We start from the raw sequence: 23,649 nt of genomic DNA on the forward strand, positions 1-23,649 counted from the left end.
GGTGGAACTAAAGCAATGGCTATGTGTTACAAATAGATAAAAATGAGACCAAGCTAAGTAAAATAGTAAGGATAGGTTCAGAGTTCCTGAGGAAAAAGGAGGCTGTGGGTGAGAAGTTTGAACCACAGTATTGTACATATGTGGGTAAATGTACACTACTTTCTGATACCTCCAGCAAATACTGCTCTGTCTTGCTTGTAGAATATGATAAGGAAGGGGTAAACCTTACTACATTGCCCTTGAAGAAACCAGTTGTCACGAATAGATCCATGTACTATATAAAATCTTGCATGTCAATGAATACACATTTTGCCACCACACTCTGTGTGTGTGTGTGTGTGTGTGTGTGTGTGTGTGTGTGTGTGTGTATGTATGTGTGTATACTTGTTTGAAATTTTGCATCCAGTGTTCAGGTCTCTGGCCCCAAATGACATTTCTGAGGGTTGACTTTGAGTCATGAAGCATACAGACTTCAAAGTTTTTAGGAACTGGGAATGTGGGAGACGAAGAGAGATCCAGTGACTGTGGAAACAAAGACTGGACAGTACTTTTCAGAAGGCAGTGCTTTCTATCAAATAAGTCAGAACCACGTGCTAAAACTGGGATCCATAACTTCTCCAAGAAGCAACCTTCTTACAAAAGACAGATGTGGATGGAAAACTCTCAAGATCTCTGGCCTTGCCCAGAGGGTGCAAGGCTACCTGAACTGTGCAAGACATTTTTCATATGTAACCTTGCTCCTCTTCAGGAAAAATGACCTCTATTCCTAATCCTTCCTACAGTCTTCTCTAATATCTGAGGTAAGTCCTTACTTTCTGATGTCACACCTTGAGGTTCTACAGAATATCCCTTAATGGTTAGTGGGTGGAGCAATTTGCAGCCTGAAGGCAGCATGGCCAGGCATCAAAAATAAATTGTGTAGTTTTCTATTTGTGGAAAATGGATCTTTCAGTTTCAGAACTATCAGCTCATTTTTGTCTCATTCTATAAAACAAACAGCCTACTTACTAAAAAGCAATGAAGCTGTCTGGTAATTAGCCTTATATATAACAAAATGTCTGACATGCAACTTTAAAAGAAAAGTTTTCTTGGCTCACAGATGCAGAGATTTTGAGTCTATGGTTAGTTGATCCCTCTCCCCTGACTTTGGGCATGTAACAAGGGAAAATGTTATGGAGGAGCATTTGGGGAAGAAGCCTCTCCCTTTGTGGCCCCATCAGTCCTGACTCTCTTTTTGAATGAGTTTCACAGGAATCTTATAGGATCAGACCAGTGCTCAGAAAGCACCACTGGTAATCAGTGAGCACATGGCTGCAGGGTTTGCTTCAACTGTAAGCCTGTTGTAATGGCTGACTATCAATAATTAATTGACATGAACCCTGTATGCAGGCATTTGTTCACCCATTTCTGTCCCTGTGGCACAGACAATAAGGCACACAGAATAGATTTCTGAATTTTATTAGAGAATATATCTAAAATACATGATCCATTTGATGGTATGTTATCTGAAGGGAAATATACTCTGTATCACAACTATATCAATTTTTACGTCTTCATTTACACCTCTAGAAATCAAAAGTCACTAAGTTACAACATAATTCATATTTAAGAATAACTTTGCTACAAATATATAAGCTTTTAAAAAGTTTTTTCTTTAATATAAGATCTTAGAAGAGTGAACATTCATCTAATTTATAATCATAAAACTATGATTGTTTTACCTGATTTGCCTAAATTACCTCAGTTTGTCTCATGATGTGGACTTGTAATCAATCATTCTACCTTCATATGGTTTTAAAAATACCATTTTAACAAACATGCCTGAGTACTCATTATTCTATGGCTGTGAAGAGAAGCAAGAGGCCATGTCTGTTCTTTGCATTGCTATGGCTGAGAAAGGATGCCCTAAGTGAACCACCAGTCTGCCACCATGCTACCACCATATGAGACACCTGGGTCTTGCTTGTCACATTTTATTAGTTAGCACAATGGGTGAGAGGTAAAAGGCCTACGATACCAGATGCGAAGTCAGGATCTGAATCACCAAGGTGGAACTGTGCTCAGCTACAGTGCTTTTTGGACCTTGGCTGCAGGGTCATTTTATTTAAAGGACGCTTTGATCTTTCTGTTCTTCAGCGGCTGAGCTGGACGCCAGTTGTCCACCATCAGTTCTTCAGGCTCCCCCTCTGAGTTGAAGTTCAGACTACGGAAATGAGACATCTAAAACACAAAATGTAATTTTAAAAAATTAGTTTCACAATACTACATACTTAAAGAGGCATGTTTTAGATTTAAATTCTGCCTCCAAAACTGGGTGGTGCACACCTTTGATCCCAGCACTTGGGAGGCAGAGGTAGACAAGAAAGGAAAAGAAAAAAAAAAAAAGCAGTTAAATGCAGCCTCCACATGAGAAATCTATTTACATAAAATACAAAAAGCCACTGCAGTCTTTCTTTAAATAAAAATTTTCATGAGCTATCTTTTCTTGCTTTCCTTTTAAATCACACAAAAATCTGGACATACCTATGACATGTAAAGCAATGTGAAGTTTTAAAAAGTTTTGTTTTCTATCAGAGAAGACAATGTACATCAAGTGTTGGAGTGGGTAAAGGAGATGGCCTACTTGCTCCCAGGAAGAATGGGAGACTGAATGGACTTAGATATTTAGACCCTAAGGTTGCATAGCTGAGTCTGGTAACCGATGTGTTTTTTCCTCCTTTGAGTCGGTTCTAGTGTCCTGGTTTAATAAAAACATGGGCAGATTCAAATGTGGAAAGTCCTGCTATAACACGCACCAGATCACTGTGTGTGCGTGTTAATGTGTTTGTGGATATATGTGCACATGTATGCGCTTACACATACGTGGAGGCCAGTGATCAGTCTCGAATATTGTTCCGTAAGTGCTAGCCATTTGTTTTTTTCAAAGATGGTCTTTCATTGTCCTGGAGCTTGCCAAGTAGGAGAGGCTGGTTAGCTTGTGGGCTCTAAAAATCCATCAGTCCTCCCTCTCCTAACATTAGGATTACAAATTAATATGAGTATACCCAGCATTGTCACATGATCTCTGGAGTTTGAACCCATGTCTTAGTGTTTCTAAGACAAGTTCTTTACAGACTGACTGAGCCACTTCTCAGTACTAAAACACTTTGATCAGTTGATATAGATAGTTCCATTGTAGTACCTTTCTGTCACCCACATTATATTCAAATGTCAATACCACTGACCCATCATTTTAGGATCAGAGACAAGGCTGTGTATAGAGACATAAGGTATCAGAATACAACAGATTGTTTATTCATCTGTGAAAAACTCCCAGCCCTCACATTTTCTCTTAAACTAATATCAGTTTTCTGTCTAAGAGAAGACAAAGTACATCACAATAGGTAACCCCAATAAGTTTTAATCTTTCATGCTGACACTTTCTCTTGCAGAAGTCTGACTTAGAAATGAGCAAGGAGCACAATGCTAGTCAGCATGGTGGCACAATTTGTTGTGCATCTCTGATCTTTAAAACAAGGAAGACTTCTGTGTTCCTAGGAAGTCAGTGGGGGCGCCTCAGAGGTGGGTGTGCCTGGATATGATGCTCAAGAGTTTTTCAGCCACTTAGGTTGAAGAGAGCCAAGAAGCATAGCAAAACAAAGGGAATCTCAGAGGAGAAACCAGAGCTGTGGCTCTGAGCTGTACATAAGAGCTCTAGATTCTATGTACCATACGCTCTATGGGATCTCGACAAAACAGGCAATTCATATGTGTAGTTTCACACCATTTTCTAGAGTAAAGGGAAAACTCATTGTCCGTAGCATTTGGCACTAGAGTGTGTGCCGGCAATAAATCTACCTATCAAAGCCACTAGTGACAAAAGGCTTTGAAATATCTAAGTTGTTCTTAGTGGAGAAATGAAAGGAATGCGGGCGTTTTGCACCGTATCTCAAGCATCCCATCTACAAGAAGAAGTGGCATTTTCCATCTTTTCCTCCTGCTACCTCACGGTCCTTACTCAACTGTTAAAATTCCCAGTTTTATTTTCAAGCCAGATATCAGGCAAGCAAACCATTTTGTAGCCCACTTTGATTACATTACATCTGAGTTTCTAGTTGTATATTGATTTCCTCAAAGGACAAGTGTGAATTATTTTTATCATTAACACATTAAAATTCTATCAGAGAGCACAGAAAGTAAATATGTTCTCAGCCACAACTGGTGCTCCCCAAGGAACTTCATGGAATCACTTCCAGTTTCCTGTGCTTATAGTTTTTATTGGCAAATTCCAGACAGTGAAATAAACTCTGCCAATGTGACCTTTCTTGCATATTACAGGTCTGAACGTTCATGATTCCAAAAATTTTCAGGTTTAAATTACACAGGTACTCAAATAATTGTCACTTCAAAACTGGCTACAGCTTTCTGTTATATTGCCTGGATCTGCCTTTTGAGATTCCTGAGAAATGTCCATTTTCCACATTTTGGCTTTATGCTAAGGAAGTCAGGAGGACTGTCAGGATTCAGAAGTGCATCTCACATTCACAAGACTGAGCTAATCTCTTATGTCAGTGAGCAGGAGGCTGGGAATTATCACTGATATCTATATAACTTTCAACATGAAATCTTGTTTTTCAATGCTTCTATTTCCTCCTAGCTTTTAAAAAGGAATAAGCTAATAAACAGATATCATTCTCATATAATCCTCACAATAACCAACACTTTCACAGATTAAACAACCTATCTAAACACTGCCAAAGGTGCTGGATAATACCAGCAAATAGTTACTAACTGCCAAGAACTCTGTGACAACAGCCACAGGGTAAGACATCACAGGAGGATTAAATCCCAGGCCTGACTGGGAAGAGAAGCCTTTCTGCCTCCACTAACAGAGAACACTCCTTAGAAAAACAACCTGCTCACTGCTGACAGTAATGGGTTCCTTGAGCACAATCCAGGTCACACATTCCAGCAGAGGTGGAGTGGTCAGAGAGCCAGGATATGTCCAGTAGTCCAAGTTTCCAGGAAGAAGGGAGCAAGGATCGAAGTTAGCAAAGTCTGCACGTTTACCCTGAAGGGCAAAGACACAGAAAACAGTCAGCACCAGATCCACAGTAGGAAAGACTATCATTCACAGGTCTAGTCAGTCCTTATTGCAAGGCTTTTGTGCAGGATTTCAAGTTTATTGACAAACAAAATGAAGAGAACTAGCACTAGACATTTTGCTTGGAAATATAGATTTTCAAGTGAAAGCATGAAAATTACTTATTATGTTTGATCTTGTCATCAAAATAATTCCTTAGGTTTTTTTCAGTGCACTTAGCTGATTACATATTGAATTTAAAGCTATATCCTTACCACTAAAATGGTAAATATAATTAGATCACAATAACAGAAATGTAGGATCTTTGATAACAAGGTGATAATTTTGCAGTGATATTTCACAGATCCATTACAATTAAAATATAGTATTCAGCTCTGGACACAGCACTTTCAAAGCAGTAGCTGTTGGTGGAAATGTGAGATTTCGCACCATTCTATTCTTTATAAGGTCACTGCAAAATGAAGCAATGTATGATAAGAATAAATAAACAAAACTAGACATAATTAGCAATCAGGAGAGAGAATAGGACCATATGGAAAATGCATCATCAAAGTTATCACTTGTGATTCAACGAGGGGAATGATAAGTGCAAAGATGTACATTTAATAAGCTGGGTGGTATATCAGTTTGAAGATGAGCCTTGTGCAGCCAGCCTGCCAGATGAGCAGTCATTGCAAGAGGATACCCAAAAGCCTCAGCACATCACTGCTGCACAGAAGATTTAGGCACAGAATGAATAAACTCAGGACATCAAATATGAATTTCCATGGAGCAGGCCTTTGTCCATCCCACACATCTTGGATTAACATAGTAATCATAACACAGCAAGCTTCTTACAAGCACTGTCTATATGAATCATTGAGTGGTTTGTACAGAGGATGTTTCTGGTTCTTTGATGTTCTCTGGTTCTTGTATATGTATGCTTCTAATAGCAAATCATTGCAAACTACACTATTTACCAGAATTAGAATCTACTTTTGCAGAAAGAAAAATAAATCATTACACATAAGCAACTATTTACCTTCAGTAAACTATTCATCTAAACACTATGTCATCAACAAGACTATTCATTCTGATCAAAGGAAGTTTTTTAAAATCACGAGTATTAAAAGAGTTACCTTTGTTTTAATGGAATGCAGTGCTTCAAGAATTTTCTGAAGGCCTTGTGAGGCAGGTCCAATCTGCAGAAATGTAGGGGTTTATAAGGCCTTATGAGTCAACTGGCACCATAACAATTTTGATTTGAACAATACTATCAAAAATTACTCAATGAAGAACAACAAGAAAAACATGTCTATCCCTTAAACATTTGTGGCTTGTATATACTGTCAAAACATTTTTAGGCAGCTGTTACTGTGTCTTTAACCCACCTCAGCTTCTGTCTCTGTAACTCACTCCCTTGAATTAGCCTGCTCGATGTCCTGTCTCCTCCAACCACTAAGCTGAAGGAACAAGATCTCTCAGTGGAAGCCTTTGAGGAGCTCAGACTCTCGCCTACCCTCCTACATACACTCTCTTCCTGCTCCCCACCCCCCACTCTCTAGTCTTCCTAGAAGTCTCTTGACTCCTGTTTCTTTTCAATCACCTGTAACCATACTCTAAAGTGCCTTAAAGCTTCACACTAGCAGTTTCTCAGGATTATATCCTGAGCCCTTTTAGCATGTTTTTCTTTCTGCTGCCTTTGAGTGACTTAAGGAGCTCCTAGAGCTTCCACGTCAGCATGGGACACTCATGAACGTCCATCCCACAGTGTTCTATACTCCCCTTTCCAACTTGCTAGGGGTGGCTGAACTCTGAGATCCCACAGTTTCTGAAATTTGCCAACATTGATGTCTTGTCCTAGAACCACTCCATCAGAAATTGATCTCAATTTAGCATTGTCTATCCCAAAAAAACAGAGTAGCAACCTTCACTGAGGTTCAATTTAAACAAATTGTATCCTACTGGCCATCTTCAATTTAACTTTGTTTGTTCTTCACATTAATATCTAACTGGTTTCTAAGTGACACACCCCAAAATGTCTCTCAGATATCCATAAGGAAAACATGGAGAGATGGAGAGAGAATTCAACTTGAAAATACTTTAGCATAAGAAGCATTTCCTCTGATTCGTGTAGAATGTTCTCCCTGTTATAAATATTTTATCTAGTCAATCACCGTAAACACAGAAAAAAACAAGGGATTGGGCCATTAACTAACCTTCAAAAAAATACCCAAAACAGCCAATCCATCTGGTTGCTGCACAGCTTTTCCAAAATCCCCATATTTGGTATTCCAGTGAACCAAGTGAAGCTAAAGTCATGGGAGACAAAACCACATTAAATGATTCACAGGATACAAGCCAACAGATCTTACCTAATGACTACTCTTCCCTTTATAGCTAACGGTTATTATAGATAAAATGTGGGTAATTTTAAACAAAACTTGATTTAATTCTAGTTATACTGGTTATAGTAGCTTATAACTTCAAGAGCAATGCTAAGACAAGGACATGTAGAATTTTTAGAAAAGGCAGATTTTATTAATGGATTTATAGTAAAACAAACTCAATGCTATTCTTGCAGCCTTAACTGGATGATAACAAAACACCTAAGAAACCAATGGAAGATTCTTTGCAGAGAGTTTGTTCATTCAGTATGGGCTGGACTTATAAAAAAACTTTGGACATTAATGCTAAATAGAAGTTTCCCTGTAAACAAAAAATGATCTTACCTCTGCAGCATACTTTGTTTTGTTCACGGTGTGCTCAGAGCCCTGGCCATCAGATGAGCCCCAGTGAAAGTGAAACTGGATCAATCTGTAGCAGCCACTGAGGGGTCCTTCTTTCAGCACTGGAATTATAATGCATGCATGTAAAACATAACACACACACACATGCATGCATGCATACACACACAGAAAAGAAATTAATAGAGTGCTGATTAAAGATATTTCAACTGTTTTATTTTCCTATATGCTAACTGATGGACAATAGATGCCTTGCCCATCATTGCTGGGCTTATTACTGGTATGTCTCCTATAGGTAAAGATCTGGAGAGAGGAGATTTACAATTAGTGAAAGAACTAGTGGATCGATCGATCTTTGAACCCAAGGGCCTCTTTTCTTTGTGGCCCAAAGATTGTCCTGACTTGCTGCTAGTCAAATACCAGAATTTGGGGAAAAAAATCAAAATATTATAAAATTTAACTATGCTTAGGCTAACTGGCTTTGTCCCCTGAAAACTTGTATCAAACCACTAGTCCTTCCTAATCTGTGTGCATTCAGTTATTTATTTCACTAATAATCATCTGTATCATCTCTATCATCTGTATGTACAGTTCAAGGTGCTTTGTTTTTTTCCCACAAGCTAAAATTATAAGTATAGGAACTATCCTGGATTCTCTATCCTGGAATTAGGTAGTCTTTAATTAATAAAAATCATCATAGAAGCCACATGCTTCAATTTCTCCATTCATGTGCCTTGGTAGAGTTGTTTAGAAGTAAACAACTAAATCTTTTACCTTACTTGTATGTATCTATGATATTTAAACAATATAGTCAAATGTTTTCAGAAGTAACTCAGTTCTTCTAATTTATTTTCCTAAGACTGGGATTAAAGCATCTGTTACTTCAGGTACATATTTTGGCCTTTGACAATAATTCTATAAAATAATGAGCTTAACTCCATGGTGACTTTGTAAAGCATAGAACAGAGTCTGTACAATAAATATTATTTGCTTCATTTCACTTAAATATGTTTAGCCAGTAGCAAGGCGTGTTCATCTATTCAAAGTAAAGGGTCAGTCTGGCTGAGAGATATGCAGTGTAGCCTTTCCACAGCAACTATACAATCACTGGCTACAGACTCTTCCAACAGGCCAAGAGAAAACAGGAAGAATGAATCATAAATGGCGTTATATTACCCATATGTGAAGAAATATGAACTTGTATATATACTATGCTAAGATCAAGTCCCTTAAGCACAGAAGCTACTGTGTTTATCTATCTGATGAATCAGCAGGGAAAACAATTAAGCCCAGCTTCCCATACTAGTTTATTTGGTTTTTTGTTTGTTTTCTCAGAAATGAAAGAACACTTTTCTTAATAATATCTGTGTAACAAAGAAATCATCTTTACAAAGCAACTTAGTATGAGGGAAAATTTCTGTACATTACTTCTTCAATGCTCACAACCAATTGACCGATCATACACAGAAAATGTCATTTATAGAGTCATTAGCCCAGCCAAGGAGCAACTCCAGTTCAGCGAACCTACCCTAAGAATTAGGCATTACCAGTGTAAGAGCATCTGCTATCCCTGGGAAGAGAATCAAGCTATCATCTCACATTGTAAAGTGAATAAATGTTCCCACTAGTTCTTTCAGTCCTTGAAATCCAATCATCTTTCAATTGGTTTAGGGGATATTGTAAGTACAAATATGTTTTGAGTCCACATACACCTTTATTTTGAAAGGCTTTGTGAACACCAAAAGGAACGATTCAATGGTTAAACATACCCACTGGTAATCTTTAACACTAGACAGCTGTTTTAGCTCACATTAAAATAAAACTGTTGCTACGCACATTAGAAGTCCATTGTAATTAGAAAAAAATTATAAAATCTTTAGAACTGAATTGCTACAGACAGCAGCATTTCTGGTTTCAGAAAATTGTGAGAATGGAGTTGATTTTATGCTTAGAAAACCTTGTTATAATCACACAGTTCTTTTATCTCAGATAGATGGAACATGTATTACTTTTTGTCTAAGAAATAAAAATTATAACACTTTGATTAAATATAGACTACAATATATTACAAGGTACATCTATTCATTGTGATTACTATATACCATTTTTAAAACTGTCTCAGTTTATAATGAAACCAAGAAATTACTGGCTGTATGGTTATTCTGTATAAAAATCCTGGCATTGGTGGTGGGTCAGGCATTTGGCTGAGTCCATGCTCTCAGTGTGCCATAGAAACATGTTCCACCAGGTGGCAGATATAGGAGGAGGACTTTCAAATTTTAATTTAAGTTTCATATCAAAACTTGTCTCAATTTTAATCGTTATAATCTGTGATCAGTTAAATACAATATAAATGCCATATAACGGTATGTAATAATGTCTTCTTATATTGGACTTAAATAAATTATTAAGCTGTATTTTCATTATGATAGAAGATTTTATACTACCGAAGCAAATTAGGAACCCATATAAAAGTTATTAAAAATTTACTATTTTTTACTATTTTTCTTTTTAGTCACTATTAAGATCTATTTGAACAGCAAGCTGAAGACCATTGAGGTAAGAAATCTTCCTTAATCCCAAATTACAAGTAAACATCCTCTCAATGTGTTGCCCATAAATAAATATTTTAGCAATTTCCTTTCAGACAAATGAATACTTTCTGCAGATAAGATTTAAACGTTAATAGCTGAAACATTTGCTCCACAAATTCTCTGAAATTCTAAAATTCATGCTTACAATCTTTAGTATTGATTAGATTATGCATACTTTTGCATTGACAACAGCAAATAATCCTAGGACTATATTCATGCAAACCAATCTGAGAGGGGTTGCCCATGTTCCATTTCTTCTAACCAGCTAAAAATCAAAAGTGTACAGCAGTTTTAGTTCAACCTACTTAGGGATTACACAGGTTTAAACTTGAAACTTTCTAGGAGTAAATTTCACCACTCAGAGTACTTAGGAAACTCTGGTCCGTGTCCTAGGTATTAATAATTGTTCTAACATCACTAACCAAGTGCATGGAAACCCTTCATTGGTTGTTTATGATCATTTGTGGATGATAAATTTAGAGCTTCAAAATTAAGTCCCTGGAAAGTTCAACAGAACCCAGGTACAAAGCCCCATTATGTTATCCAGACAATGGTCGGCTTCAAAGGCAGATGGAGTCACTCAGCCTCTTTCTTTCTTCTTGAAGTAGGATAAACAAATAAACAGTGTTTCTGTTTTTAAAAGGAGAGCTAACTGAGAGGAGACGTGGGTGCTGACCCAAGAACTCTAACGTTGCTCTCATCACTCCTCCCTAACTTTGCAATAAAGCAGAGAGGTTTAAACTTGTCACCAAGAGTTAATAAGTTAGGAATGGTTAATGCTTAGACTCCTATTGGACCAGAAAAAAGCTGGCAAGAAAACATCTCAAGCAGAGAAGGCTATTTCCTTAATAATACTTTTTAAAAGAATGTATTAGCAATTTTTCATTAATTTAAGATTATTGGCTTTAAAGGAATGTTGACAACTTTATTGTGAGCTTCAGTCTAAAACTTATTAAATCTATGTTTAAAAAAAATTACCTCCAAGTAAATAAATACAACACCAAACCCAGCTAGCTCAGTTTCTACCACCAGGTACTTAAGTCTGGGTGTAAGATAACATTCAGAACACATTGCAATGCCTGACTTCATGGTAAATTCTAGAAGGCTGAGGTCTCAGTGCTGGGGTGGGGAGTTGGGGGAGGGTAGAGGGGTATAAATGACTGATGCATTTAAATGCAGAAAGTAAAAAATTTGAAAAACTCTAAAAATGCTTAAAACAAACGAGCAAAAATAACTCAATAAAGCATTGTTAAAATGTTAACTTTGGAAATAAAATATCAAGTAACCAAAATAAATTACTTTTAGACTTTAAATGTAAAGAAAAATGGCACTGGCTTTTAAAAACATGGTACATACAACTAAAGATTGATAATATTTATCATCTGAAGATTCTTACTTGTATTCTCTTTTTAAACAGCTGCTAGTTAGAAAGTAGTGCTGCAAAGACAGCCTCAGCAAGTGATTCTTTCCTTCCTTCCTTCCTTCTTCCTGCCTTCCTTGCTTCTTTCTTTTTCTCCCTTCCTTTCTTTCTTCATGCTGTGGGCTGACTATAGTATCACTTTCATTTGTTAAACCTTTGAGAATCTAAGAATCTTTTAAAAAGAAAGCCTAAGTAGCGTATTTCCATGTGACACACTAGTATTTAGCATATTTTGTAAGTGGGTTTTCCTTTCATATTAATATTTTAATGCATTCTAGATTCTTGTTTAACCAAAGTAGCTGAAAGAGATAGGAGATACTGGCCAAATTACAAAGGAGTCTTTTTCGTGGACAAAGGAGAACTCTAACCTTTCCTGATCCTTTTTTTCTTAGACCTTGTTGCTATCTAGGGCACACAGACACACATCCTGTGCCCTCTTTAATCCTCTGGAGTTTCCTAAAGCCCTTTGCTGGAGTCTCATCCAAAACACCCAAACCCTTTATTTCTCTGAATGAGCCTTATTTGCTTTGGAAAGCCTTTACTGAAGTATCATGTTGACTACTAAGCCTCCACAGTTCCTACTGCCACATCATTGTTTACAAGTACCAAAGTGACAGCCTTTCCTTTTCACAGATATTGATAGACACCCAACTGAGGACATTGTGAATCTCTAGCTAGCAGATTTTTAAATCCAGGATTTCCCACCAAGGAAGGCAGTTTAAGTCAAAAGAAATTAGCAACCACACATCCTGCTCCTCACCCACTTCCCTGCCTGGAATTCCAAGGGCTTAGCTGCAGGCTCCAGCTATGAAACCGGCTCCTTTACCCTAGACTCCAAAAGCTCTGGAACCCTGACTTGTGCCAGCTGAGCCCACATTCCTATCTTCAAAACCCCCTCACCCATGTTGTCTGTGTCTGGTGGTAAGGCCTCAGACTCTCCTTCAGAGAATTCTTACCGCAATCTATTTCAATGACCTTTTGGAACTCAAATCAAGAGCCCACAGTTCCTTGAACAGATTCTTTTTGCTTGTATCAAAGTTACAGTCAGAGCCTATATTTCTATATTCTCTTTTAGATATTTTCAGTATATGCTGGATTCTGAGGACACCTGAAAGAAACCAGGCTCACCTGCCCTCGTGACCCTTAGTTTATGAAATGTAAACTGATGTGACAAAGAATCCCTGTTAGGCACACAGGGAGGGTGCTAGGTAGCAAAGGCGGCAAATTTCCAGGATGGCCCACTTTGAAGGCACCATCATGACTTGAGAGAAAAGTCTGGCAGCTTAAAACAAAGACTCTGTAAGATTTCAGTCTCCCAGTTGCAGGCCCTGCTCATGGACAGGCTCAACAAGTTCTAAAGCCTACTCTGGTCACACACAGTTCTAGACCAATCAACTATCCTAGCTTCCTTCAAACTGACCAATCCTGGATGACTTGACAGGCTCTGAAACCCCCTGCATTGGAGAAAGAAGAGACTTTTTTTTTTTTTAATCTCCACTCCCCCTTTCTTCTTTGCAAAAGATCTTTTTCTAAAACCCACCCACCTTTCTTCAACTGTTAATTCTGACTGAAGTATTTGCGTTTTCTCTGCTACTGTTGAAATATAATGGCCAACCTGATTATAATACTTTAATTACACATTACACAGTGTGCTGTTATTTAGCATGGTCATTAGCTCCAACTCTGACAGCAATCGTACCTGTCTCCTCTGTCTTTGTCCTTTTCCTCTAATATACCCTCTACTCCAAACCACCAGCAGTGTGTTTACAGCCTCATTTCATTCAGTGACCTTCAAAGGAAAATATTCAGGAAAATAGGACACTGGCAATTAAATCAACCAGCAAGCCATAAGGGCAGCCACTGTGTCTAAATGGGACTGGGTCTCCATTTTCTAAATAAAGAAGAAAACCATTCACCAGCATACTGTCAACAGGCCCTATTACAAATAAATTATGGTAATCGGATTTTTTTTTTTCAGGAGCTGCCTTAGCATATCTAAACAACTCTGAAAAATCGTCACTTGTGGAGTAAATTTTTTAACGAGATACTGATGTCTTTATATATTCACACTATGTCGACCCTGACACACAATGTTTACCGAGAACTTCAACCTTTTAAATCTTGAGATTGTAATCACTTTCTGCATTGCTGACTTGAAGGCAGTCCCCATTAAGACATACCTGTGAAGATAGCTATCATCTAGGAGGACAAATGTTTTAAAGAGATTCTGAAAAGTTTAGAAGTTCCACGAATTCCCTGTTTTCTGTATTGCTAAAGACCTGACTTGCTTTCTGTGACTTCCCACATGCACATTGCCTCATGCCCTACATATCTGACAGTCTGACAAGGAAGAAAACAGCCCCTGAGGATGGCTCACAGCAATTAGCCTACTTCTAGGACATATGAATAAAATCAGAGTGACATTTTAGCTTTTGGACACAAACTGTGGTGGCAGTCCCAGGACCTCCTGCCCATGCTCCTGTATTTTCCATTAAGGTGGAAAATAACTATTGGCTAAAATGTCTTTTGTTTCCTAAACACTGACCTGAACAGTCCTGGGAGTCATCAAACTCAACGTTAAAGGAGTGGCCGTTGTTGACGATGCTCTTGGAAGCAGCTTTATCATAAGATATGAGCAGAGGCTTTAAGTCAGGGTCGTGCTGGGCAGTAGCCGTGTCAATGTCCACCGGGGATTGCCGGTCTCCATTGGCAATGGGGAAGTCCTTATGCCAGTTCTCTGGTCCTGGAGATGAGAAGACAGCTATGAGGTCATCGCTGTGAGAAAGGGGACACCAGCCACTGGGAGCCACCGGTGATTCTAGACACAGTCCGCTCAGTTCCAAATTCGGCGGTGATACTTACTAACGTAACGTTTATAAAAACAAAATGTGTCTCTGTCCTTTTATTTGTAAAATGAGGTAATAATATTTCAAGTCTACCTCAGAATGCCAGCACGAAAATTAGACTCGATATACATCTTATTTCTTAACATTGTCAGACCAGCATTAACCTTTCTGAGATCTTTTTTTACTCAAATTCAGTGACTAAAACTGGACAGAACTACGACAACGAGGTGGTCAGACCGGATATAAATCCTCTTGAGTTTGAGACATAGATTCAAAGGCATTATGAACAGGTCCGAGAACCTCGTGCTGCCACACTAGGTGACATATAGACCAAAACTCAAGCTCAGACACCTCCTTTAGAATTTTCTTTGCTAGGGAGCCCACACAACCGCAAGCCAGGTGCACCTTCCTTTCCCCTCAGATGGCCTCATATACTAAGGCCTTTGATCTGGAGTCTAGGTATCTACGATTTACCCTCTATAAGTTGAGAGATGAATGGAAAATTCTGGAGCCAGAGTAATTAGATCCAAACGGGCTCCAGAAGATGCCACAACAAAGTGCGCTGGGAATCTTAGCCACAGTTCAGCAGATACCGATGCGAAGGGTACAAGGGGCTCGCTCGCCTTAACCTTTCTGTGACCCACAATTAAAATGTTAGTAATAACCCTTGCCCGATGCTGCCTAGGTTGGCCTTGGGTGATCCCCATAGGTACTGTCGTCTGGTCTTGCGTTGGGTTATCCCTCTCAGCCCCTGTGCACCACCAAGCAAGTTTGAGATCAGATTCTCAACAGCGCCCTGAGTCCGATGCCAGGGACATCCCAGAGCGAGGGACCCGGCATCGAAGCTGCGCTCGGGGATCTGCGGAGCGAGGCAGGTGCCTGAGCCGAGACCGGGAGCGCGCGGCCCGGAGCACGCGGCTCCCGCACTCACCGTTGCTCTTGCTGTATCCCCAGTGGTGGGACATGGTCAGGCCAGTGATTGGGGCAGAGCAGCAGTTGTCGTCCGTCTAGCGGTGCTGCAGTGTGTGTCACGGGTCGCACCGTCCGTCTTTTATAGGCTCCCGCCAACTTGGTGCTCTGGGCGGCTCAGGGGAGGGACGGAGTGGACCTGAGCAAGGGGAGGAGACGGTGGAGGTGGCGGACGGAGGTGACAGACAGAGGTGACAGGCGGAGGCCTCGGTGTTCCAGGGCCCCCGCACCTTGGTTGGGGCGGGGCACCCTCCGGCTGCTCTCCGCTTCTGCGTCCGACCCGCTCTGCAGCAGCTGCGCGCTCTCCAGCTTGCCCGGGCGCGGCGCTGCCTCCCAGGCCAGCGCCCCTACCCCTCAGCCCCATTGTGAACACACACCTAGCCAACCTCCCGCACAGCGCGGCTCCGCACCCCAGCGCCGGCCCCCCAGCCAGCCACCCGGCCGCGGCCCGCACGCACGCGGCTGTGGAGTTTGACCTTGGGCGGGGAGCGTTCTGGAGGCGCCAGGAGCGGGGATCCCGGAGCCGAGAGCAGGAAGCGGGGGCCCCCTGCTGCCTGGCTGTGGGAAGACGACCCGGCCTTGCCGCCAGGAGCCCTCTAGCTTCCTTCTTGCCCTAAAAATTAACCCAAATCGCTTTGCTCTTTGGAATTGGGTTTTTAAAATGTCTTCCAAGGAGATGAGAACTTTCTCTTTCTGGCAAAGAAATTTGTATTTGGCATGCCTATACCACCCCACTCCCAAAATGATTAATGAAAATAACTTTTAAAAAATAAAAATAAAAAAGGAAGGTAGCTCTATGACTTTCCAGGGACCTTGGGCGTTCCAGGGACACGCCTCTCAATGTTTTTTTTGTGCATTTTTATTTAAACAATTCTCTTCACCTAACACTGAGTACTAACACTAACATCTGACTACTTTTTAAGTGTTCTCAGAATCATCATGTGCCTTTATTTCAGCCAGTGCCACACAAAGATGATGCACACATATATCTATCTCCTTGTTCTTATTTTAAGACTGAAAATTACGGTCTTCTGTATACAAGACTTTTCAGGTTGATGTCAAAGCAAATTTTTGATGAAGAATCTTCAATTACACTTTTAGGTTTCTAGGACCATTACAAAGTGCAGTGCACAAACAGTCCCTCCCTCTGTGACACTAGAGCTACATAATTTGCTAACAGTCTCTCGTTTCCTGTGAGGCACAATGTTCCATTACCATCAAGCATGGAATAAACAGATTTTGATTAAGCACTTCTCAAGGCTTCAGACCCCACCCAGTCTGGTCGCAACTATGGGAATCTTCATCGTGTCTGGTAATTTTTACTGGGAGCCAGGCTCCTCCTAGACAGACTCCCCTGCCCACCTTTGGACAGTCAGGAAAATATCAGGTATTCTATTTCATATTCATTTTCTTTTAAAATTACAGAGGTTGTAGGAATTTTCTTTCTTCCAGGTTTTCATGATGGAGATGGCTTTGTAGTGTTGTGTGGATCAGTCACTGTCTAGCTCTATTGTGCTGGGCACATCCCTTCCAGGCTGTCATTATTCACTGGCTGCCAGAGAGTAACACTGGGTTTTCAAAAATAAAACCAGTGTTTATGTGTTCTTGTCTTTTTAGAGGGAAGAAATGTACCTCTTTCTAACCAAGAAGGTGGGGGGAATTTACATATATATGTATGTATATTCATATGAACATATACATATTATATAACATAATAAATAAAAGGCATATAAAATTACTAAAACATGTTCCAACTATTATAATAAAAAGTCTTTAAGAGAAATCAGAACAAAATTTTCAAACAAAATGAGAAAACATTTGATTTACCCTAACTACAGCTAGTTAATATAATTTACAAAGAAATATATATGATATATTCAATAATTAATGAAATAAGTAGGTAGTTTCATAGTCATTAAAGTATTAAGTTTTTGGGGGGAGACTGAGAACCATTCACTCCACAGGACTCCTAGAGTCCAATATGTAGACATCTCCCTAGCCTACTGTCTGCGATGCAGTATTCTAAGCTTACGAAACTAACTGTTGGTTTGTAACCCACCACACCAATATGCTGTTGGTTGCTTATGTGGGAAGTGAGAATAATCACACACCCAGCCAGAGTTGTCCTAAGAATTCAGTGCACATTAATCACCTGCCACCTGAAGCCATCAGTAAATTACGACTTTAGAGTTTGTCTTAAACAGGGCTGTACAAAACACAATGCAACTGACATAAAAAGTAAACATCTGGCCAAAGAGAGAGAGCTTCCACCTGTCTGTATTTTCTTTGTAGGAAGAATGAAAAATATTTAGAACATAATATATATATATATATATATATATATATATATATATATATATATTTCAGCATGTCACCCATAATTCTAAGATAATAATGGTACTCATGTTCTAAGAACATAGTGAAAACTAAATGACATAACATATATAAAACAGTTTGACATTATGCCAACAATTACAGCTTATTAAATATGAGTTATCATTTTACTATTGTATTTCTTGAGCCCCTACTAAGTGCTCCATATTTTCAGTATTTTGGGGGGCTATATAAGGTACACCCCTTCACTTCCCAAGATCTCAAGTGCTACTTTGTCAAGTGCTGCTGCCATGTCAACTCAATACCAGTTGGAGTCCATGACGAATGGATATGGAGGTTGTAGGGAAGAGTAAGCAAACACAAGCAAAGTGAAGTCCAGCTGTGCCAACGAGTGTGAAGCACATGAGCCAGGAATGAGGTAGAACAGCACAGGAGAAGAGGCCCTTAAAGAGCCAATAAGGAATGAGCAGGAACAGAATATCTCAAGTACAGGAAGTCGGTATAAAGGCCTGTACAAAGAAGTTTCTAGAACACAAAAGTTTGTTGCCGCGAACCAAACCCATGAAATTACCTGCTGTTCTAAGAGAACCTCATGAAATTACCTGCTGTTCTGGAAAACCTAGTCAGTTAAAGTACAAGGTTAAGAAAGGACATTCGCTGGTCTCAGGTCCCAGGAACTTAAAGAACTTCTGGTATTTCCTGGGAGCCGGTTTTGCATGGTCTTAGACAGTGAGGATTCAATAGTGGGATAGCCCTAAGCAATGACCCCTGCTTAAACTTCCCGTTTTGCTGTATCTTTATAATCTGCAGCCTGAAAGTAAAGTTGGAGAGATTGTTCAGAATCCTCGACTTGCTCTAATTCTTTGTGTCTCTTGTCCCTTCATTCCATAACCCCCTTCCCTAGGGTCTCATGAAATCTACCGTGGGCTGGGGCAGTTTGTAGCTTTGTCACTGGGATCAAGAAAAAGAAAACAAGTAGTGGCTGGCATCAGCCAGGCAGGACTTGCAGTCCGAAGAACCATTCTGAACACTGTACCAAGGAGAAGTCTTCTGTTTAAGTGTTCAAGGAAGCCAGAGGGCAGATGCAAAGGAGAGAACGACACAAACTAACTAAGACAACTAAGAGTTTGAAGCAATCCACTCCAACTCTTCATTTTTAGAGACAAGAATCAGATGGAGGATCTATGTGACTCTTGGTACCCATGCCTTTGTATGCGCCTTTCAAAGAATCACTTCCAGAAAAAGAATCCAAGTCCCACCGATATATAGAAAGCTATCTAACTCTGGCTCTGGCTTCCCTTTTGGCCTGTAAATCTACCAGCATCTCTCTTAAGAAGTGAGAGCCAGGTTTTGTGGGTTTGTACTGGGTCTCTAGGTATTACTTACTGCATAAGCCTGCATGATTTATTGTAGTCTTCAGGCCTCCATGTTCATATGTGGAATGTATGTTACATACCGAGGGCTACTGAGTGATTAAATTTTTATGTGGCTTAGCTGTGGCTTCCAATGTTATTAGCTCCTCTGTTAGTGTCCTTGTTACTGTAAGGAGAACTGCCTATTTGTGAAGTTAGAATTAAGCTTTCAGTGTGAGCTGAGTCCACCATAGGGCTTCAGTATAGCTCTGAGCAAGATAGGCAGTCTCTGGCAACTTCCCCTGCTCCACTGCAAACTGATGAGGAAGATTTCTAGCTCCAGAATATCATTATAAGAAAGAGGGTCTGGAAGATCTCAAAGGCCTGGAGTCGTTTCAGGCCTGTATAAATAATATCATGGTCATTAGAACAGTTTTCACTAAGAAATAACAGATTGTCTTTTCTGTGCCACTAACTTGAATGGAAAAAGAACATTTAATTAGCATCTTTGAGTTTTTACATTCTAAATGTACTAAAAGTATTAAGTTACCAACACAATTCTAAAAAATAACTTACTAAAATTATGTATCTACCAATACCATTCTCAATGAGTCACCTCTGAAGCAGGGACACTGGGCAACAGAAATAATTTTTTTCAGTACAGGTCACTCAGCCAGCAAGCAGCAGAGCCAGGCATAGACCAAACTGACAACCCTGGTTTGAACCCTCAGCCAACTGCCCTTTGGCCCCCTGAGAGCCAGTGCAGTCCTTCCAGGACCCTGCTCCAGGGTGCTGGAATAACAATGCATGAAGATAGTATGTGTAATCCTACTCTATAAAGACAAGTTGTATCAACATGCCAGATACTTTTAGAGCAGCCTGCCAAGGTCTCTGTAACTAAGCTATGGATCTGAGATAATGCTAACGTTACATCTACAAACAGTAGAGTTCAACTGCCCTTAGCAAGCTGTTTTTTAGATTAAAAAAAAAAAAAGCTAAATCCATCCAAAGTAGTCAGTGAACTCAAGTATGCCAACAAGCTTTCATTTTACACAGAAATGGAATGAAATAGTAAGTGAAAAAATTTGACGTGTCTGTAATACCTTTTTAATTTTTGTAATTTTGTAACAACTTTTTAATATTTTAATTTTAATTATACCTTTTTAATATTTGGTGATTCAGGGAAGCTGCCATTTACCATACACAGTTCTCTAAATAAAGGCCTATCTCTTTTTAGAACATCAGTTCTTAACCGATTTGCCTTATAAGGAACATTGACCACCACTATATATATTTCTGGCTTTCTTGGTTTGGGAGACAGGGGTGATATGTGGCTGGCAGCCAATGGACACATTCCAAAGATTCACTACATATGTTCCAATATACAGGAAAGACACTGGGAACTATGAACCTCCAATGCCATCTATCTAGTAAAACTTTCCTTACCCATTGTTTTATTAGCTTCAGTTACCCATAGTCAGCCATATACAGGAAGTAGTAAATGGGAAATTCCTGAAATAGACAATTTATAAGATTTGTATCATCCACTATTCCCACAAAATTCAACATCCCACCCAGGACATGAACCATCCTTTGTCCAGTATAGCCATGCTGTAAACACTACCTGCCAATAGCTATTTAGCAGACATCTTGGCTACCAGATTAACTGCCTAAGTATCATAGCATTTTGTTCAGGCAACATCTGTTTTACTTAGTGATGACCCATAGCACGAAAGTAGTGAGCAGGACATAGAACAAGGAGTAGACAGAAGAACTCTGGAGCTATGTGTCAAACTGCAGAATATTTAAGAATACGAATATTCGTGTGTGTGTGTATCTGTCTGTGTGTGTGTGTGTGTGAGTTTTCTATCTACATTTTGAGGTAGGACTAGAAGTCTTGGCCTGTATCCCCTCAAATAAAGGAAGTCTCACTATGTCACTCTGTAAATTCCTGACACAAGACTGTCTGTACTGTAAATGACTGAGAAAACCCAGACACAGAATGCTTGCCTAGCATTTTCAGAATCTTGGGTTCTGTCTGTCTCTCTGTGTGTCTCTGTCTCTCTCTGTCTCTCTCTCATTCTCTCTCTTTCTCTCTCTCTCTCTCTCTCTCTCTCTCTCACACACACACACACACACACACACACACACTATAAGATAATTCTTTTCTCAAAGGTCTGGGAAACAATTATGATAATTATCTTTGTATTTAAAAACATCTGAGACCTAGAACAGTACTATGTTCCTAATATTCCCTCATTTATCTTTGGTTCATTGGATTGGGGAGAAAAGAATAGAATCAGACCTACCACTGCATCCTGTGAAAATTGTCAGTTTATGCTTCTTGAGTATGCACCCAGTGCTACCCAGATCCTAACAGCTTGTTAGGTGAGCATTAGCTTCACTGCATGGTTAAACTTCTCTTTTACCAATAAATCACCACTCTGGGGAATTTCTGACTTCCTCTTACTAACACAAGTAAGCTAACACTTTCCATGCAGAGCTAAAGGCATCAGAACTAAATGCTTCCTCTTGCTTAAGGGCAGGAGGCCAGAGTTAGCAGTCTACTCACAGGATAGCAGACAGCACAAACAGCCAGCACCTTCACAAGTCCTGTAGTATTGATGACCAGGCTTCAGAGAATGGACATAGCTACATTTTATAACTGTAGTTTTCTTGTTTTATGTGTTCTCAAATTAATTCAGTAGCAGAAAGGAAATGCATTTTTATTTAGACAAAAATTATTTTAAAAGTTTTGTACTACTCAAAATCAGGATTCAGGAAGAAATAACGTATATAAGCTAAGAAAATTGCTCTGACTTTGAACGCTGACAGCATTTTCTCTAAGCAATTTTTGTTTCATAAAATAATTCTATGCATTTTAACCACTTAACACAAAATTTTCAAAATTATACTCTGTAATTTTCAACAGTATTTCTATGCCTCTGTCTTTCCTTCCTGACCCACCTCAGTACAGTACCTGAAAGATAAATACATACATTTGAATGAATAGCTGAATGTTATTTTAGTGGACAGATAAAATGTCACTTGGCATTTATATATGACAAAATATGTTTTCTCTCTTTTCTGTCTCTTCTCTTCTTTGCTTTCTTTCCTCTTTTTCCTTCAGTTCCTCTTTTCTCTTTCATTCATTTCTTCCTCCTTTCCTCCACAACAATGTGTGCCCTTTAAACTTTTCTTTTTTATATTGTCTGACCAAACTGAAAGGGTTATAACCAATTTAAGATGTACCCACCAAATGCTAATGCTGAAGAGACAAAATTACATGCTTCCCTTCTTGTACTATAGCAAGATTTTCTGCTTTTCTAATATTCATGATGCAAAACTCTTTTTGATTTTATTTTCAGGTACCCGCTTAGTAAGGCTGTGCATGAAATAATGGGTTAGCAGAGGGAGAAAGCATGGGGCAAAACGGGTTGGATAGACAGACAGGAGAACACTGCTGCTCTTGTAAGCAGAAAACTCCACCCAGCTTTCCACAGTTCAGAGGTGTCCATGGTGTGTTCCTCCAGGGCAGGAAGAAAATGAAACTTGTGTTTATGTTTAATTTTTTCATTCTCTAAAATTATTTACTTTTATTTTATAACAGATACCTTAGTATCTGTTGTATAAAACAATATATATGCCTATGTAACTTTAAAAAGTCCTTTTTGGGGACTGTGTGCCTCAGGGCTCACTGGAATCATCCTAAATATGCCTGGAGTCCATTGTGGGCTCCCAGGCCTGCTGACACCCAACCATGCTTTTCAGGTCACCTGCCCCAAGCCCTGTTATCTAAACGTCCTTTCCAGTGGGTGCTGATAATCTCTAGTGAACACTCCCCTGTGTTGCTGGCCATGCCTATGCCTGATAAGCTCTCCTTTTGGTAGCCACAGCCCAAATAAGCCTTTCTCTCATGCAATGCTCAGAGGCTGTTCTTCTCTTCCTGCTCTTTTCTCCTTCCTGCATCCAAGTAGTTTATTGATCTTGTATGATCTCTTGTACTCGTGACACATAAACACATTAGAAAGTGCAGACTCATTCTGAGAGGAGGCTTTGCAAACTCACTTGTGTCTCATATTGAATGCTTGCTCAGATAAAGGCCTTGCTTCTAGCCACATCTTTTCTCTGAGCTCTTGCTTATTTCTCAACTCCTCTGGAACTCTCCCTCCCTCCTGGGGCCCAATCTATGTTTTCTATCAATTAGGCTGCTAAGGACAAGAGGTTCAGCATACCTCACAATCTTGACAACAGGCACTTTGAAGAAAACAAAGTAAAAGGGAGAAATTAGACTTTCTCTAATGATATGTCGTTAAAATATTCCT

The 23,649-nt window shown here is 39.5% G+C and overlaps 1 protein-coding gene across 1 annotated transcript; it reads right to left on the reverse strand.

The window, feature by feature from the left end:
• Positions 1–1,442: 1,442 nt before the first annotated feature.
• Positions 1,443–16,099, reverse strand: LOC114621297 (carbonic anhydrase 2). The gene is made up of 7 exons (XM_028767530.1): positions 15,601–16,099; positions 14,369–14,566; positions 7,795–7,913; positions 7,282–7,374; positions 6,202–6,264; positions 4,895–5,050; positions 1,443–2,220 (listed from the first exon to the last, which is right to left on the reverse strand). Exons 1-7 carry the CDS (start codon positions 15,632–15,634, stop codon positions 2,101–2,103), a joined length of 783 nt encoding a protein of 260 aa, XP_028623363.1. The 5' UTR covers positions 15,635–16,099; the 3' UTR covers positions 1,443–2,100.
• Between the last annotated feature and the right edge of the window lie 7,550 nt (positions 16,100–23,649).

This window comes from Grammomys surdaster, unplaced genomic scaffold, assembly GCF_004785775.1.
Source record: "Grammomys surdaster isolate TR1022 unplaced genomic scaffold, NIH_TR_1.0 63, whole genome shotgun sequence".
Taxonomy (NCBI): domain Eukaryota; kingdom Metazoa; phylum Chordata; class Mammalia; order Rodentia; family Muridae; genus Grammomys; species Grammomys surdaster.

Bases quoted from the DNA above. Each gene is read 5' to 3' on its own strand.
- LOC114621297 (XM_028767530.1), bottom strand. From the start codon at position 15,634: ATGTCCCACCACTGGGGATACAGCAAGAGCAACG. The intron at 7,375-7,794 runs GTAAGATCATTT...CCATGACTTTAG, and splicing joins AAACAAAGTATGCTGCAGAG to CTTCACTTGGTTCACTGGAA. The intron at 2,221-4,894 runs GTTGTTTTTCTA...TTTGTGTTTTAG, and splicing joins TTACTGTCAGCAGTGAGCAG to ATGTCTCATTTCCGTAGTCT.